General features: G+C 40.4%; 1 protein-coding gene across 2 annotated transcripts in view; it reads left to right on the forward strand.

Annotated features, from left to right (window-relative positions):
* Positions 1-3016: 3016 nt before the first annotated feature.
* The window catches only part of LOC116649523 (cytochrome P450 2C41-like), a 58773-nt gene continuing 41732 nt past the window's right edge, over positions 3017-20057 (forward strand). For both annotated transcript variants that reach the window (XM_032432413.1, XM_032432414.1), the window contains exons 1-5: positions 3017-3571; positions 5455-5617; positions 5789-5938; positions 10455-10615; positions 12807-12983. In XM_032432413.1, coding sequence (XP_032288304.1) covers positions 3404-3571; positions 5455-5617; positions 5789-5938; positions 10455-10615; positions 12807-12983 — 819 coding nt within the window. In that variant the 5' untranslated portion in view covers positions 3017-3403. The remainder of the gene's footprint in view (positions 3572-5454; positions 5618-5788; positions 5939-10454; positions 10616-12806; positions 12984-20057) is intronic.

Consider the following 20057-nt stretch of genomic DNA (forward strand, 5'->3'; position numbering starts at 1 on the left):
CTGTGTCTCTCTCTGTCGAATAAATGAATAAAATCTTTAAAAAAACAAAAACAAAACTACAGTGAGCTATTACATATCTGTCAGAATGGTTAAAATGAAAAACTGAATATACTTAGTGTTGACAAGAATGTAGAGTAACTGGCAACTCATAGTAAAACTTTTCAACCATTTGGATAATTATTTGGCAGTATGTACTATAAGAAAACACCTGCATCTCCAGCAATTATATATACTGAACAGAAGACCAATACATTGGGATACAAAAAAGCCATCTATAGGAAATTAATAATACTATTCATAATAGTCTCAAACTAGAATCAACCCACATGTCCATCACAATATGATGGAAAAAAATAGTCGAATAGTTATAAAATAAGACACTATAAGAAAACATGTGCTATTTGCAACAATATGAAGTGAAAATACTAAATGTATAATTTCGTTTATATAAAGTTCACAAACAGGCAACACTAACATTTGATGTGATACTGGATACATTTGGTGGGGGAAGATTCTGAGTAGGAGGCATAATGGGGTTTCTGGGGTCCTGGCAAAATTTTTCTTGGCCTGTGTGTTGGTTTCACAGTATATGTTCAGATGATAACTCACTGAGCAGAACTTTTAGGACTTTAGGTATATTATGCTTCAATGAAAGGTTTCTTTAACCGAGGTCAGTAGTACTCTCACTGTGGAAGGCCACATGCTGATACCCCACTGACCACCCATTTGGGCAGCGATGGGAAATCCCTTCACTGTGCAAGGTTACCGAACTGGGAATGGGAAAGCTGGATTCTAAGACAAGGTCTTGTACTTGATGAGTTGATGGCACTTCACCTCACCAAGTCACCAATTCCTCACTTCAAAAACTAATTTAGGGATTCCACTAGGGATTTCTGATGACTTCTATCTTGAATCATTTGTCACTCTTCCATTTTCTAAGGAGAAAGGGCCAGGCAGGAGCCTCAGAAAGAGGGAGGAACAGAGCAGGGACACCTGTCTCCCAAGTAATAAAAATGATTGCTATAAAGAGAGCCATGGAGGGGTGCCTGGCTGGCTCAGTCAGTAGAGCGTGCAACTCTTGATCTCAGGGTCATCGGTTCTAGCCCCATGTTGGGCTCACATGGAACCTACTTAAAAACAAACAAACAAAACAAAACAACCCATGGAGTTCATTAGGTAGTGTGGCTCTTTTAGAACTAGAGCTATGAGCCAGGCAGCAAATTAATGCCTCTCTTTGTCCTTGGTAAATTATGAAGTTTCACCAAGACCCGGACTCAAGTTCTAAAGGTTACAGATCTTTTCTGACCCCGGGCTTATAACTACCCTGTGCTGCCATTTTGAAAGTCACTGATGAAGGTAAGTCATAGAATGCTGAATCATACTCAGTAAGCATTCAATAAATGTGAAGAAACTTACTTGAACTGAATGTTTTTCTTGTAGCGAAGCATGCACCGCTCAGGGCGTGTGGCTTCTGAGCTCTACCACCTGCAGTCTGTGTGTCCTTGGAAAAAGGTGCTACAGCCCCGAGACCCAGCTGCCTCATCCTTAAAATGGGAATAATTTTATCTTAGGTAAGGTAACTTCGTGTATCAAAAGAAAGATGATAGGTGTGAAAATTCCATAAATTGTCAATATCCCTGTAATCATGAGGAATAAAACACTAACGGAGGTCTTGATAAAACTTAATTTTCTTTAGTAAAAGAGCTGAGACATAACTGTACTGATCAATTTAGAACAAATATATTTAGAGAACATCGCTTTGTACAAGCATTACCATTAGTGATCTGATAAAGTATATTTATCATTCCAGTGATACCTAGATCCTCATGAACACTGAATGTCATCTGTTCATGTCTGCATGTGGTGGTGGTTCGTTAGGTCTTTTTTTTTTTTTTAAGATTTTATTTTTAAGTAATTTCTACACCCTATGTGGGGCTCAAACTCACAACCCCGAGATCAAGAGTCACATGCTGCTCCCACTGAGCCAACCAGGTGTCCCAGTCCTGTGGGTCTATTTAATGAATTCCCTGCATCCCATTCTCCACTGAATCTACACCTTTTGTTTTAAAATCTTGCCTTCTTTGCTGTGCATACTTCATTCCATTATTTTTGACAGTGGCAGGCCAAAAAAAAAAAAAACCAACAGAAGAAGTTATGTCTGGAGGTCACCGCGAGGTGGGGGAAACCATATTTTCTCAAGTCTTGCCCCCTCAATTCTGAGATTGGCTCTTTTCTCTATTGAGCAAGTTTCACCTCTGCAGTGATGGAGAGGAAAGAATCCCTATCTTTTGTTTTTTTCTTTTGAGAACCCATGGCTCTTTTATCCTTGGAATCAAATAAAGACTTCTACTTAGTGAAGCCTGTTATTTTGTGAACAGTCAGTGAGGTATACATACTGAGGAACTAATGTTTGGGGGTTCGATTTTGTTTTCCTATAATTGTGGTGTAAGCCGTAGTGCATCATAATGGGCCTCAAAAGATCTAGGTTCAAATCCCATTTTTGTCACTTAAAAGCTGTGCAACACTGGATGGACCTCCTGTTGCCTCCAAATTTCCCTTTCTCCATTTGTAAAATCAATTTCATTTTCCTTGTGTTGGGGGGTGTGGGCACAAGGGCTTGATGGTAAATATATGTAAATTTTCTTAGCTAATTACTTGATACATATTTGGATGTTCAAGGGTTATGTTACCTAGTTTATATTTGATGTTAGTACAGTACACTAAAATATTTCAAAAGGCTTTCATTTTCTAGGACAAAATATACTGGTGTTTGATAAAGCATTAAAGGATAGGGATGCCTGGGTGGCTCAGTCAGTTAAGCGGCTGCCTTCAGCCCAGGTCATGATCCCAGGGTTCTGGGATCGAGTCCCACATCGGGCCCCTTGCTCAGCAGGGAGCCTGCTTCTCCCTCTCTCTCTCTGCTTGTGTTCTCTCTGTCAAATAAATAAAAAAAAAAATCCTAAAAAAAAAAAAGTATTAAAAGATAAACGTTTTTGTGTACAAGGATTTCCTCCCAAATCATAAATTCTCAACTGGTCATTACTCTGAGAATCCAGAATGTTTTGCAGTTTTTGTGATTAAGTAATTTACTTCACTGGCTCTCAGTTGGTACCACCTAGAGTGTTTAAAAAAACAAAAACCAAAAACATTACCAGTGCCTGGGCTCCACCCCAGACCCGTTAGACCAGAATCTCGGGGCATAGTGTTAGACAGAAGCAAAAGAAGAGTAAAGAACACCATATTTTTATCTTTATCAGTGGGCCAAAGTCCTTTCAAAAGAGAGATTAAAGTAAATCCATCCGATTGATTACTTTATGAGTCAGAGGGACATGTTGAATTAGCAGGGAGTGTTATAAAAGCTTTAGATTTCAAGCTCACAGTTGTCCAAGAAGAGAATTCCTCCATGGATCCAGTTGTGGTTCTAGTGCTCTGTCTCTCCTTTTGGCTTCTCCTTTCACTCTGGAAACAGAGCTCTGGAAAGGGGAAGCTCCCACCTGGCCCCACTCCTCTCCCTTTCATTGGAAATATCCTCCAGGTAAATGTGAAGGACATCGGCAAATCCTTAATCAATGTAAGTATGCTTTATGATTCTCTAGCAGTTTGCAAAGGGTATGTAGGTTAACCTCTACTTTTATTTATTTATTTATTTATTTATTTATTAAGATTTTTATTTTTTATTTTATTTTGACAGAGAGAGACCCAGCAAGAGAGGGAGCACAAGCAGGGGGGAGTGGGAGAGGGAGAAGCAGGCTTCCCGTGGAGCAGGGAGCCCGATGTGGGGCTCGATCCCAGGACCCTGGGACCATGACCTGAGCCGAAGGCAGACGCTTAACGACTGAGCCACCCAGGCGCCCCAACCTCTACTTTTAAGTAAAATATATTTATTAAAATTAATTATAATCTATTAAAAACATCAAGGTATGTCTGGAAAGCAAATACTCCTTGTGAAGTATTGTCAAGAATACTAGAACAAGGGGCGCCTGGCTGGCTCAGTCAATATAGCATGCGACTCTTGATCTCAGGGTCATGAGTTTGAGCCGCACGTTGGGCATAGAGATTACTTTAAAAAAAAAAAAAGAATAGTGGAATAAAATAATGTTTTCTATGAATAAAGAAACATTTAGGCTGTTCTGTGGTAGCATTAAAATAATAAAGTCCAGGGTGCCTGGGTGGCTCAGTTGGTTGAGTGTCTGATTCTTGGTTTTGGCTCAGGTCATGATTTCAGGGTCATGGGATCAAGCCCCTCATTGGGCTCCATGCTCAGCATGGAGTCGGCTTGAGAATCTCTCCGTCCTCCCCCCCACTCTCCACTCCCCATTCATGTGCTCACTCTCTCTCAAAGAAAATCTTTAAATCTTAAAACAAATAATAATGAAGTGGCAAAAGCCAGGAATTCTGCTGCCTTTCTTTGTTTCACAGCCATTTGCTATGATTTCTGGCTGAAGGTAAATGGTAAGGGAGGTGTTTTGTGATTAGAGATTTCATTCGAGGAGTCACCTACTATGTAGTCTGTGTGTGTTGTTCAGAATAGCCATGAAAATTGAACTCTGAGGAAGCAAATTGTGCCTGATGTCAAGGAAATAACTGGGTTCAGAACTAGCTTGAATGAATGCAAGAACTAAGAAATCATCAGGACCAGCTGGATGGTCACAGAATCCTCGGATTCCACACAAAGCTGCTGTCTATACCCCGTGAATGCTGCAGGATAGAAGAAATTGTTCTTCCAGGAGATGCTGCATGTCCCAGCACTGCCTTTGGTGTTAGTAATACCAGCAGATCTCAAAATGGAGGGGGCATTAGCACCATCTGGGGTGGGTTTTTTTTAAATATAGATTTCTAGTATCCATCATAAGGCTACTGAGTCAGAATCTCCGGGGGATGGAAGTACCTGGCTGGCTCAGTCAGTAGAGCTTGCGACTCTTGATCTTGGGGTTGTGAGTTCAAGCCCCACACTGGGTGTAGAGATTACTTAAAAATAAAATCCTTAAAAAAAAAAAAAATCTCCAGGGGATGAGCTTTACAGGTGATCCTGAAACAGCTGGGTACTGGTCCCAAGGTAGGCACTGGAGACTCAGAGAAAATAGGTTGGCTAAGTGGGGTTGAAATTTGGATGTTCTGTTATTAGACACTGGAATTATACAGGAAATTCTTTGAACTTCAGTTTCTTTATCTGTACAACAGGGTAAATAAACCTAGCTCAAGGTGTTGATGTGATAATCAATTGTAATAATCTGAGTACCAATTCCCCAGGCCATTGCCTGTCACATAGAGGCCCTCTATATGTGTCAGCTGTAACAATCTTATTTATATATAAGATCGAGAAATATTTGAAGCCATGTTTCGCAGAATAAAAACATCGACAGTATGATGATATCAGGCTTAACATGCACACACACAAAAAATCATGCACAAAATATAAATTGCTAATATATACATTTTCTTTGAATTTCTCAGCTCTCAAAAGCCTATGGCCCTGTATTCACTCTGTATCTTGGCATGAAGCCCACTGTTGTGCTGCATGGGTATGAAGCAGTGAAGGAAGCCCTGATTGATATGGGAGAAGAGTTTTCTGCAAGAGGAAGTTTCCCAATAGCTGAAAAACTTACTGAAGGACATGGTAGGTGTGCATGTACACACGTTCACCACTGGTTATGGGGTTGGGAAGGATGGAGAACTGGAATTTGAAGAGCAACTCAGCAGAACTCGGCCCATTTGCAAGGCTGCCAAGTATGAGCTTCCTCCTCCTTGCCTAGGACCTCCCTCCCAGTTTCTGTTTCCTCTCTGGTAGGACTCCTTTTCACCAGTGGAAAGAGATGGAAGGAGTTACGGCGCTTCTCCCTCATGACCCTGCGGAATTTGGGGATGGGGAAGAGTGACCTTGAGAGCCGAGTTCAAGAGGAAGCCTGCCACCTTGTAGAAGAATTGAGAAAAACCAATGGTGGGTTATTCTATAGCTCTGACCTTGGCAGGCTATTCTCGCATCTACTGATGTCCTTGGAAACATTTCGGCCCTCATGTGGACAGAGGGGTGCAGCAGAAAGAGCCAAGGGAGATTTTGTGTGTCTATGCTTGTTATGTGTCCTTTCATGACTGTGCCTACAATGTGGGTATAAAAGGTCATTTAATCCTTTTCTGTCCCAAATTTGTTTATTTCCACGTCATTATGTCATGAAGGTACATTTGGGGACTCATTTTTTTCAAAGAGTTAGAGAACGGTATTTTTCCCATAGTGTAAATGTGGGTTACCTATTTCAGAACTTGTCACCAGGGAATACTTGTCAAGTGGACACAGTGGAAATGACTTCATCACACCCTTATGGAGCACCTGTAACCAGTGACACGTGCTTTTTACTTAGTTGGTCTGTATGTGTTTGGTCAACTTCATTGATCTTTGTAGGGTTTCTTCCAAGGCCCATGTCTACATTTCTGGCCAGTAATGATACTTTTTTGTGGTTATAATTGCTTAGGCATCTTTAGTGCTGCCCTCATCAATTGTGATTTCCCTTTCAACAACTATTTTTTTAGAGTTTATTTAAATTCCAGTTAGTTAACACATTAGTTTCAAGTGTACAGTATAATGATACATCACTCGGTGCTCATCACAAGTGCACTCCTTAATCCCTATCACCTACTTCACCCATCCCCTCACCCACCTCACCTCTGGCGACCATCAGTTTGCTCTCTACAGTTAAGAGTCTGTTTCTTGGGTGCCTGGGTGGCTCAGTGGGTTAAGCCGTCCAACTCTTGGTTTCAGCTCAGGTCATGATCTCAGGGTTATGAGATCGAGCCCCGCATCAGGCTCTGCACTCAGCACAGAGTCTGCTTAAGATTCTCTGCCGCTCCTTCTCCCTCTGCCCTTTCCCTACTCGAGTGTGTGCTCTCTCTCTCAAATAAATAAATACAAATCTTTTTTAAAAAAGTCTGTTTCTTGGCTTGTCTCTCTGTCTCTCTCTCGTTTTTTCCCTTTGCTCATTTGTTTTGTTTCTTAAATTCCACATATGAGTGAAATTATATGATATTTGTCTTTCTCTGACTGACTTATTTTGCTTAGCATAATACTCTCTAGCTCCATCCATTGTCATTGCAAATGGCAAGATTTCATTCTTTTTATGACTGAGTAATATTTCATTTTGTGTTATATATATATACATACAGACACATACACACCACGTCTTTATCTGTTCATCTGTTGATGAATACTTGGGCTGCTTCCATAATTTGGCTATTGTAAATAATGCTGCTGTAAACATCAGAGTGCATGTATCCCTTTGAATTAGTGTTTTTGTATTCTTTGGATGAATACCTAGTAGTGCAAATGCTGAATCATAGGGTAGTTCTGTTTTTTTAGGAACCTCCATACTATTTTCCAGAGTGGCTGCACCAGTGTAAACAACTATTTTAAAATGATCAGTTTGAGTTATTTGATGTTGCTCCCTATTTACTCTAATACTGTTCAATATATGTTAAGAAATATATGCTATAGCATAATCCTGAGACTTACACAAATACCAGGTTATAAAATGATTTATTTAGCTAGATTTCAGCTATCATTAAGAACTGTTTACCCTGCCTTCCTTATTATTTGCCTCTGCTTTCAGCTTTCCTTATTTTACTCTCCTTTCTTGGTCTATTAATCATGTTTTAAGTTTTCTCTATTTTGTGATGTTTTGACATCTTAGGGGCCTTGCAGAACCAGGGAGCAACCTCCCCTCCTAGGGGTAGCTAATTACTAGATACAGCAAACATCGTGTCTTTGAGCTTGTCTTTGATTTGTAAATCAACCTATCCAAGGCCCATACATACCCCCAAGTTGCCTCCTTCACCAAATTCTCACACACCAAGCCAATACTCTCCCTGCTCTAAATGAACCCAGGGCAGTTACTGGACAACAGTCGACACCGCTATAGCCCATAGCCCTCTGCAACTATTCAAGCTCTCCAGTCCTAAATTTACTCAGCATACCTACCCTGCCTTGCTCGCTCCTTCCCATGAAAACCCTGGTAAAGGCTTTGGCACGTGCTTTCCCCTCGTTCCTCCTGCCTCCTGACCTACCTTGGTCCTTCTCCATGTGGCCCTGTATGATGCACTTCTCCTCTTGGGAACTGTGAGTAACAAACTCTCTTTTCAATGGCTATCTTCCCTATCTATTGGCCTCATCATCTGAATAAAAACAAAATTCCATGTGCATTTTAAAACACAGTTGGATTTGGGGTTAGAACTTTTTTTTTTTTTTTAAGATTTTATTTATTTATTTGTCAGAGAGAGAGCAAGCACACACAAGCGGGGGAGCGGCAGGCAGAAGGAGAAGCAGACTCCCCGATGAGCAAGGAGCCTGATGTGGGACTCAGTCCCAGGACCCTGGGATCATGACCTGAGCTCAAGGCAGATGCTTAACTGACTGCGCCACTCAGGAGGCCCAGGGTTAGAACTTTTATGGTAATTATTTAACCACCTCTGCCAGCTCTAGTGACCTATGAAGTGCATGTCACAATGAATCTGAATTTCAGTCTGGATTCCAAATTACCCCGCTTTTAAATTCTCTCAAAAGAAGTGAAAGATTAAAAACCAGATTTTAGCTGTGAATCTCACACACACACACACACACACACACACACACACAGAAATCTCAAGGCCTTCCCAAATTATCCCCTACCTTCTAAAATAAGTTTTTCTGAAAGCTTAGTGGCCTCAAGTATTTCAACTGAAAAAGAGTCTGTGGGCGCCTGGGTGGCTCAGTCAGTTAAGCGTCCGCCTTCAGCTCAGGTCATGGTCCCAGGGTCTTGGGATCTAGTCCCACATCGGGCTCCCCGTTCAGTGGGAAGTCTGCTTCTCCTTCTCCCTCTGCCTACTTGTGCACGCTCTGTCAAATAAATAAAACATCTTTAAAAAAAAAAAAAAAAGAGTCTGGAATAAGAGCAGTTAACCAAACACGTTTCCCATTTTTTAATTCCCTCTCATTTTCTCCTCATTTTGGATTCTGGTCACCCTTAATTACATCAGTGATGTGAATTTGGGAGCCTTTTGCAGAGAAAGCTTATTGATCATTTGCTTATAGCAATTTCATTTAAATATTTCTCACTAAAAAATTTTTCCTCTGCTTTAATTTATCTGTAAAATGACAGAATTGACCTAAATGATAGTCCAGTTAAAAAATTCATAACTAGGGGCACCTGGGCGGCTCAGTTAAGCGTCTGCCTTCAGCTCAGGTCGTGATCCCAGGGTCCTGGGATCGAGCCCCGCATCGGGCTCCCTGCTCAGCGGGAAGCCTGCTTCTCCCTCTGCTGCTCCCCCTGTTGTGCTCTCGCTCCCCCTCTGTCAAATAAATAAATAAAATCTTTAAAAAATTTTTATAACTATGGTCTTCTGTGAATGGCTATCTATAGAAATACTCCAGAATTCCACGAGAGGGCAGGCTGTCTAAGTAAATGTGGGGCCTGATTGGTGATGATGGACACTATTTCCTAGAGAAGAAGATTATTTTCTATATTGCAATAAAGAAATACAAGAACTCCATTTATTGCCTTTTCCTTTTTTTATATTTTAAGTAAGTTCAATGCCAAACGTGGGGCTTGATCTTATGACCCTGAGATAAGAGTTACATGCTCTACCTACTGAGCCAGCCAGGCACCCTAGAACTGTATTTAACAATTTAACCTTTTTCTTTGCCTTAGCTGGATTTAAGTTTGAAATGAAGATTTCTTATTTTACTTCTATCTTAGTCAAACAAATCTGTACTATAATTTTAATTCATTTGCATTAGTTTTTCTTCTCATACAACATGGATAGCTTTTGCTTTTTTATGTTTGTTCCATCAAAATACCTGAATTTTCCCATCATCTTCCATCCTTTAATCTTTTCCTCTGCTGATTTTACACATAGTTCACTTCAAATATTCATTATCTAAAAAAGGTTTCCAGGTCCCTAGCTATTTCTTCCTTCCTACAGGAGTGTACAAGCTTACCAGACAGGTGTGATTCTGCATTGATAACTTGAATTATTAGGTGCTTTTATTTATTTATTTTTATTATTCGTTTTAAGTAATCTCCATACCCACGGTGGGGCTTGAACACATGACCCCAAGATCAAGAGTCACGTGCTCGCTCCTCCTACTGAGCCAGTTAGGTGCCCCATTAGGTGTTTTTAAAAGTGGATTCTTTAAAGTTTTTTCTTTTGCTCTTCAAAATAATAGTCACCTTGGGTCAGAATCAAGTAAACCTAAGTAGTGATCTAGAGTATTTGGAAGACTATTACTAAACAAACTAGGATGGAATGGACTTCCCATTTAAGGGAAAAGTGATGTGTTGATTTTAAGCATGCTGAAATTTTTGCTGGAAAGGGGATTCCTAGGTAACTATTGCTTTAGAGATTCTAAAATTACCTTTACCTATTATCAACAACAAAGATTTTTATATGTTTATTTTAATGGTATTTTCTAAATCTTTCCTGTTCTTTAGCCTTACCCTGTGATCCCACTTTTGTCCTGGGCTGTGCTTCCTGCAATGTGATCTGCTCCGTTATTTTCCAGCATCATTTTGATTATACAGATGAGACTTTAATTGGTTTCCTCAAGAGATTTAATGAAAACTTCAGGATTTTGAGCTCCCCATGGATCCATGTGAGTTCAAGATCCTCTCTTTTTTCTGACAAATCCAAAATTCTGTATGGACCATGCTGTGAAGTGAATGAAAACTGGACATTTTGGATATTATAATGTGGTAACTGTGGAAATGAGCTTCTTCCCCCCCTTGAGATTTGTTTTGTTTTGTTTGTTTTGCTTGCTATAGGTTTGTTTCCCTTTTTGCTTTCTATAGGCTATAGATGTTTGTTTATTTCATGACTTTTCTGGACCGTGTTTGCTAAGTCTCTTCTTCTTTGTCATGTGTGGTCTCTGAAATCTCTGTCCTTTAACTTGTGTTTAGCTAGTGTTTTAATGGAGTTTTCCTTGAATGTGAGGAGCTGAAAAGAAGGGAGAGAAGGGGGGTGGGGGAAGAAAGAGAGAGGAGAGAGAAGGAGGGAGGGAGGGAGGGAGGAAGGAACGAAGGAACAAAAAACAAATGAACAAATGAACGAACTCTTCCAAATTTGGTTCTGGGCTGGGGCACTCCTTCAGTGCTTTCATCAGACTGTTTTCAGTTCTTTCTCAGTCTTGTTGCTTACATTGAGCCAAGATCAGCCAGAGGTGAAAGCTAGGGTCTTCTGAGGTCTTTTCTTAGCCTATATCCTGCTTTCTAAATTTTAAAATGTGTAAATTCCTCAGTATACATGGGTACATTTGAATGCCCTAATTTCCAGAAGATACTCTCGCCCCAGCTTTTCTTCCCAGAATTCTGGTGCTCTATCATATGCCTTAACTAGTCTTTGCCCCAGGAGGCTGTGGGTTATTCATTTGCCTTACAGAGTTTTTGAGGCAGGCCTGCTGCTCTCCACCCTGCGTTCCAGGTTAGATGAAACAAAGACAAGAGTCTGTGTCAGTCCTTCAGATTACCCCAGAGAAGTTGCAACAGAGAAAACACAATTTTTTTAAGGTCTGCTCTAGTCTCTTGCACTAGAAACCAGAATCCCATACAAGAAGCTACCCTTGTTAGGACCACTGCCAAACTGAGGAAGGAGGTGGGAGAAGGGTAAATTAAAAATTCCACAAAGCTTTTCCACCATTTTCAAGTTGCCTTTTTCTTGATTCAGCATTCACTTGATTGCTATAAGCCTTTGTTTTCTAGAGTTATGACAAGTTGATTCTCATGGTTTTTGCCAAAATTTTCAGCCTTTTTTTGGAGTGTCCTGCCTTTGGACCTGTCTACTCTGACATTTTCACTGGTCATACTCAGTGAAGTGAATTTTTGAATACCCTACTCCTGCCCAGGGCAAGCGTCATGGAGTGTGCATCTGGGAAACATAGTCGAAACCTTTATTTCACAGACAAGAAGACAAATGTCCAAGTATGGAGCTGGTGGAATTCAAGCCTATTGACTCCCTGGCTTGTGGTCTTTCCACTAAATCCCGAAGTCCAGTTTTGGTGATTGCCCAGAAACATGTCCATAGCACTCAATGGGCATCCAGGCCCTTGCTGAAATGTTCCCATTGCCCACAAGGTTTGTCCTCCACTCACACTTAGTGACCTCTTCATCACATTACTTAGCAGAAATATGCTAATCTAGGAAGGAAGAGAATATCTCCTTTAAGCAGAAAAATGTTTGGGACCACAGATGCTTCCAGGATGGAGTAGCTTTGTGCTGTATATCAGGTCGTCCAAACTCCCTTAAACTCAGTCTTCATCTGTAAAATGTGAATCATAGTAATTCATGGCATTCTATGTTTCATGGTTGTAGGGAAGAATTAATATAAAAGAAAAAAGAGAATTGACATAAAGATGCTTTAATACTGTAAGGTTGATGTGTGAGTATAGGAAATTATTGTCATATTTCATCATTTGGTCATAGTTTTCTCCCTCAGATATCTCTATGCGCACAATATAAAATGCTCCCCCAGAAGACAGAGACCATTTTTTCTTCATCTTTTTTTTTTTTTTAAGATTTTATTTATTTATTTGAGAGAGAGAATGAGACAGAGAGAGAGAGCATGAGAGGGGGGAGGATCCGAGGGAGAAGCAGACTCCCTGCTGAGCAGGGAGTCTGATGCGGGACTCGATTCCAGGACTCCAGGATCATGACCTGAGCTGAAGGCAGTCGCTTAACCAACTGACCCACCCAGGCGCCCCTTCATCTAATTTTTTAACCAGGGCTTGGCATGTCTTGTATATGTCTTCAATACATGTTTTTAAATTTAATAATTTTTTTTAAATCTTTAAGGTCTACAATAGCTTCCCCGCTCTCCTTGATTATCTCCCAGGAAGTCATAATACAATGTATAAAAATTCTGTTTTTCTAAAAAATTACATTTTGGAGAAAATAAAAGAACACCAAGAATCCTTGGACATTAACAATCCTCGGGACTTCATTGATTATTTTCTGATGAAAATGGAACAGGTAAAATATTAATTACAGATCCGTTATTTGTTTGCCTGCATTTTTCTTGTTTACTGATTAGATCTGTACTTATGAGGATGTTTAAATTGTCAGGCAAGAAATACTTGACTGACACTTAGGTACTTAGGTATGCATGGATCTGGATTGAGCATCATGGAGCATCATTCAATCTAGGATTGAATTGTTAAATAACTAGAATACGTGGAACCTATTTGTGAAGTTTCTACCTGAAGAGAAAGAGAATGTACACTTTAGGGGAAATAAAAACACAGACAAGTTAGAAATTACAAAATATTGAGCCGGACAATGAAGGTATATGTGATCAGGTCACAGCATGTGGGAGAGTAAGGAGGAAAGGTTTAACCTAGCTGGGCTTCCTGCTTGTCCTGAGGGCTGATGTAGATCTTAAAATATTTGCAATAAGGAATAGGGGAGGGAATTTCAGATTGGTAGAATGGTATGATGAGAAGTTCAGAAGTGCGTGTCAGCAAAGAGATTAGATGGGTGGAAAAGGGAAATCTTCACTGAATGTAACCAAAAATGAATTTGGACAGATACAGAGTTGGATGTTGGTGTCTGCCAAATAACTGTAAGCCTGAATGTTGGCATGAAGAGTTTTGATTTGATCAGGTAGATGTATGAGCCAGAACAAGAGTGGAATGCAAATAATTATTGGGGAAAATTATCCTGGGAGTCCTGTAGAATGATCTGTATGATAAGATTTTTCTTATCTGTGAGATTTTTCATTTCTTGACTTTGGCTTGATGGAAGTCTGGACCATGGAAATACAGAGGATCCTGAAATAAAATCAAATTGTCCATCTTGTCACATCTCAGAGATCTATAGAGACTGGTTTTAGTTGGAGGAGAGGATAAGTAGGGACTGTATGGGAGATTTTAGTAATAAGAACAGATATCCTATTTGAGAAATTTAACCAAGGAGTGAAAGATTCAGGAAGTAAATCTGAATAGTGAATTTGATGAGTGATGGGGTCAAGCTGGAAATCGTGTGACAAAAGTAATGTAATGCCATAAGGACACTTGTATAGAAGCAACATCCTCCTTGAACTGAGGAGAGGCAGAATCCAGAATGCGTTGTAAAGACTAATTCTAGAGAAGGAAATTCCTTCATCTGAGGCCATCATTACTTTATCCAATCACTTTGTAGCTCTGGGCAGAAATGAGAAACCGATGAGTAGGCTAACATGGCAAGGAGTCAAAGATGCTGATGAAGGTGATTGTCAAAGAATTGTCCCTGGATTTCAGCTGGACTGCTCAAATCACATATTCTAGGTGGAACGAAGTGAAGAAGGTGGTGCAATGGTTTGAAGAAACTGGAAGAGAGAAGAAATGAATACTTCCATGCTCTGCTTTCTCTGCTATTGGGGCAATGATTTTTATCTTTCTGGTGATCAGCTGATTTGAGAATCTGATTAAAAGTATGGACACCTAGAGCATGCAACTCATTTTTTTTTCCTTAGGATTTTATTTATTTATTTGTCAGAGAGAGAGAGTGAGAGAGAGCACAAGCAGGGGGAGCTGCAGGCAGAGGGAGAAGCACGCTCCCCACTGAGCAAGGAGCCTGGTGTGGAACTTGATCCCAGGACCCTGGGATCATGACCTGAGCTGAAGGCAGATGCTTAACCAACTGAGCCACCCAGGCATCCCGAGCATGCAACTATTGATCTCAGGGCCATGAGTTTGAGCCCCACATTGGGTGTAGAGTTTACTTAATTCTTCTTTAATTTCTTGGTTGACCCATTCATTCTTTAGTAAGATGCTCTTTAGCCTCCATGTATTTGAGTTCTTTCCAACTTTACTCTTGTGATTGAGTTCTAGTTTCAAAGCATTGTCATCTGAAAATATGCAGAGAATGATCCCAATCTTTTGGTACCGGTTGAGACCTGATTTTGTGACCCAGGATGTGATCTATCCTGGAGAATGTTCCATGTACACTAGAGAAGAATGTGTATTCTGTTGCTTTGGGATGGAATGTTCTGAATATGTCTGTGAAGTCCATCTGGTCCTATGTATCATTTAAAGCCTTTATTTCCTTGTCGATCTTTTGCTTAGATGATCTGTCCATTTCAGTGAGGGGGTTATTAAAGTCTCCTACTATTATTGTATTATTGTCGATGTGTTTCTATGATTTTGTCATTAATTGGCTTATATAATTGGCTGCTCCCATGTTAGGGGCATAGATATTTAAAATTGTTAGATCTTCTTGTTGGATAGACCCTTTAAGTAGGATATAGTGTCCTTCCTCATATCTTATTATATATAGTCTTTGGTTTAAAATCTAATTTGTCTGATATAAGGATTGCCACTCCAGCTTTCTTTTGATGTCCATTAGCATGGTAAATGGTTTTCCACCCCCTCACTTTCAATCTGAAGGTGTCTTTGGGTCTAAAATGAGTCTCTTGCAGACAGCATATCAATGGGTCTTGCTTTTTTATCCAATCTGATACCCTGTGTCTTTTGATTGGGTCATTTAGCCCATTTACATTCAGGGTAACTATTGAAAGATATGAATTTAGTGCCATTGTATTGCCTGTAAAGTGACTGTTTCTGTATATTGTCTCTGTTCCTTTCTGGTCTATGTTACTTTTGGGCTCTCTCTTTGCTTAGAGGACCCCGTTTAATATTTCTTGTAGGGCTGGTTTGGTGATCACAAACTCTTTTAGTTTCTATTTCTCCTGGAAGCTTTTTATCATGAATGACATCTTGTCTGGATAAAGTGTTTTTGGCTGCATATTTTTCTCATTTAGCACCCTGAATAGATCTTGCCAGTCCTTTCTGGCCTGCCAGGTCTCTGTGGAGAGGTCTGCTGCCAATTTAATGTTTCTACCATTGTAGGTTATAGACCTCTTGTCCCGAGCTGCTTTCAGGATTTTCTATTTGTCTCTGAGACTTGTAAGTTTTACTGTTAGATGTTGGGGTGTTGACCTATTTTTATTGATTTTGAGGGGGGTTCTCTGTGCCTCCTGGACTTGAATGCCTATTTCCTTCCCCAAATTAGGGAAGTTCTTCACTATAATTTGCTCCAATATGCTTTCTGCTCCTCTCTCTTTCTTCTTCTGGGATCCCAATTATTCTAATATTCTTTCTATTATGGTATCACTTATCTCTCGAATTCTCCCCTCGTGATCCAGTAGTTGTTTATCTCTCTTTTTCTCAGTTTCTTTATTCTCCATCATTTGGTCTTCTATATCACTAATTCTGTCTTCTGCCTCATTCATCCTAGCAGTTACAGCCTCCATTTTTTTTTAAGATTTTATTTATTCATTTGAGACAGATACAGAGAAAGAGAGCATGAGCAAGGGGAGAGGCAGAGGGAGAGGGAGAAGCAGACTCCCTGCTGAGCTGGGAGCCCGACACAGGGCTCGATCCCAGGACCTGGAGATCATGATCTAAGCCGAAGGCAGATGCTCAACCATCTGAGCCACCAAGGCACCCCTGGAGCCTCCATTTATTAATGCACCTCATTAATAGCCTTTTTGATTTCGACTTGGTTAGATTTTAGTTCTTTCTATTTCTCCAGAAAGGGATTCTTTAGTATCTTCTATGCTTTTTTCAAGCCCAGCTAGTATCTTTATAATCGTCATTCTTAACTCTGGTTCTGACATCTTACTAATGTCTGCATTGATTAGGTCCCTGGCAGTCGGTACTGCCTCTTGTTCTTTTTTTTGAGGTGAGTTTTTCTGTTTTGTCATTTTGTCCAGAGAAGAATAGATGAATTAGAGAACAAAATGCTAAAAGGGTAACAACAACCCCAGAAAAATATACACTAAACAAAGCAGAAGAGACCCAAAACCAGGGGGAAAAGAAAGGAAAAAAAAAAAAGAATATGATCAGGCTGGTTAATAGAACAGAGCCACCCACTAGATTTTGGGTGTATTTTGGTCTGTTAGAAGAAACTGCCTCCCAATATTTTAAAGAAAGAAAAACTTATATATATATATATATATATAATAAGGTTAAATACAATGAAGGTATAGAATATGACTGTAAAAATGAAAATTAAAAAATATTTTTAAAAAGGAATTGGTAAGATAAGATGTTGGTTGAAAAAGGAAAGAAGAAAAATTTTTAAAAAATAGAAAAAAAAAAGAAAATTTAAAAAATTAACTTTGAAAGACTAAAGAATCATGGGAAAAAAGCCATGAATTCTATGTGCTATATTTCCCTGGCCCTGGAGTTTTGCAGTTCTCACTGATCAGTAAACTTGGTCTTGGCTGGCTGTTCTTGCTGATCTTCTGGGGGAGGGGCCTGTTGCCATGGTTCCCAAATGTCTTTGCCGGAGCTGGAATTGCCCCACCCTTGCCAGGGCTGGGCTAAGTAATCTGCTCAGGTTTGCTCTTGGGAGCTTTTGTTCCCTGCAAGCTTTCCGTACAACTTTGGAGGACAAGAGTGAAAATGGCGGCCTCCCACTCTCTGGCCCCAGAGGAACCGAGAACTCAGGGCCCCACTCCTCAGTGCGCCCCCAGAGAAAAGCAGTCAGTCACTCCCGTCTCCCTGGTCTCCCGCCGCACTCCATGCTCACCCGGCCTGTGACCGAGCGTTTCTATCTCTGGCTCATGACCCCATTTGGAGTCTCCAAACCCAGCAGATTCCTGCAGTGTGCTCCCACGCCGCTCTGCCCAGGTGAGGAAGGGGGGGTCTCCCCGGATCTGCCGCTTGTTGGGTCCCTGCTGGAGGAGCAGTGGCCCGACTGTGCTGCGGATCATGGTTTATGGCCACCCCAAGCTGAGAGCCTGCACCTCGGCTCTGTCTTTGCAGCCAGCTTCCCCATTCCGATACTTGGGCGCTCTGCCACACTCAGGCACCCCCGGTCTTTCTGTGACCCCGAGGGTCCTGAGACCACACTGTCCCAGCGAGGGTTCCACCCGCTGCTTAGCCACTGAAGCGACATCCCTCAGCAGAGCCGACTTCTAAAAGTTCTGATTTTGTGCTCTGTTGCTCTATCACTTGCCGGTAGCAGCTGACAGAGGCCCCTCCCCCACCATCTATCTTCTGAATATCGCCTTGGATTCACTTCTCCGCCCGTCCTACCTTCCAGAAAGTGGTCGCTTTTCTGTTCAGAGAGTTGCTGCTTTTCTTTTCTTTGATCTCCTGTTGAGTTTGTAGGTGTTCAGAATGGTTTGATAGCTAGCTAGCTGAATTCCTGGGACCAGACGAAATTTAGGTCTCCTACTCCTCCACCATCTTGCTCCTCCTCTGGGTGTAGAGTTTACTTAAAAAATAAAATAGTAGGTTACAATTTGAGCTATTTTGTGGGCAAAATGTTATTCTGCTCTTTTTTTTTTTTTTAATGATTTTATTTATTTGAAAGAGAGAGAGAGAGAGCACGATTGGGGGGAGGGGCAGAGGGAGAAGCAGACTCCCCACTGAGCAGAGAGCCCAATGTGGGCTTGATCCTAGGAGCCTGGCATCATGATCTGAGCTGAAGGCAGACGCTTTCACTGACTGAGCCATTCAGGCACCCCTCTTTTTTTTTTTTAATAATAGCTTTTTATGAGATTTTACCTTAATTTTCTGTTTATTTTTATGTGAAATTAGTTTTCTGGAACTTTTAGAGGGAATTGTGTGGTTTAGGAATATTTTTCTAACTTCATAGAGCTCCCTCTTTTGTTGTTTTTATGTAATATTAAAAAATGATGGTGGCTTGCCAACTCTGTTCCCCTCACACTTTTATTTAGATCAAAGACTTGCAAAAGTCACCTGTTTTTATAAATAAAGTTTTATTGAAATACACACACACAAAGTGTGGTCACCTTCCCAGAAGAATGCACCTATATGAATGTTTTTGTATTTTGCACATATTGTGAGGGATTTCCTTAATGCTAGGAAGCTTCTCCAATGATCCTGGGCTCTGACATCTCTCATATATCAATTAACAGTATTTCCTTAATAGTATATTTAAAAACTGCATTGCTACTCTGGAATTCATTAGAGTATTTAGATTCTAGCTTGTTACTCCTTTTTTTCTTGTTTTTAATATGTTCACTGAGTATAATTCACTTGCCACACCCTTCCCACATTTCAAGTATAATTCAGTAATTGTTGGAAAGGTTAGAACAGTGTGTGACGTTGATGTTACCAGTGGGTCTAGCAAGTACAGCTATTGAGGTTAAGCCTGTCTTAATGGAGTTGATGACATGTTAGGCATGCCACAGGTCACTTGGGGATTGTAAGAACCTTATTAAACTAATGTTGGCCTAGAGGACTGGATAGGAAGGTTTTGTTTTTGGTTTTGGTTGTTTTTTTTGTTTGTTTGTTTGTTTTTGTATTTTAGTGACCTGCATAGTCAGTATTTCAAGTGGCCCCATTGTTTTCAATTTTGTGTCACCCTTATCTTAAACCAACTTTAGTTAGTTGTCCTTGTGAGGTGCTTTTATTCTCCCCACGTAAAATTTATGAGATCTCTATTCAGTCTCTTATTCTCAGCATTTGCCTTACTCCTACAGTCTCCTTCATCCCTTATGGGCAGTTAATGCCCAAACTTTCTGTCTTCATGTCTGTAATATTTCTTCTGTGTATCTGCATAAATTCCTGCACTTGTTTTCTAGACCAAACTGCCTCCTACCTTACATCTGGAATACCATAGCGGCTGGCCCCCATTTGTCTTTGTAAATCCATTCTCACTACAGTCTGTTCTAGGATGTGCTGCCATGTTAGCTTTTGCACATTTTCAACTTCATAATGAGTTTTTAGGCAGTATAGAATCCACATAAATTCTATAACAGAAGAAGAGTATTGCAAACTCTTGATCCTGGCTTATACCATTTTTTAAGATACGGCCCTAATTTACTCATTTCTATCAGTTAGGATTGGTTTGCCTACCAACAAGAGAAAACCCAATTAACAATGTTTTAAAGAAATAGTGGGTTTATTTATCTCAGGTATAGAGAATCTCATGTTGGGCAGTCCAGGACTTGTACAGTAGCCCTGAAGTATCATGGACTCGGGTGCCTTCCATTTTTCTTTAGCATTATTACTGTGTAGGCTTCATGTTCATCATGTTTCAAGATGATGTCTACAGTGCCTCCACCAACATATCTGTGTAGACATGTAG

This window comes from Phoca vitulina, unplaced genomic scaffold (genome assembly GCF_004348235.1).
Source record: "Phoca vitulina isolate PV1807 unplaced genomic scaffold, GSC_HSeal_1.0 scaffold48, whole genome shotgun sequence".
Lineage (NCBI taxonomy): Eukaryota > Metazoa > Chordata > Mammalia > Carnivora > Phocidae > Phoca > Phoca vitulina.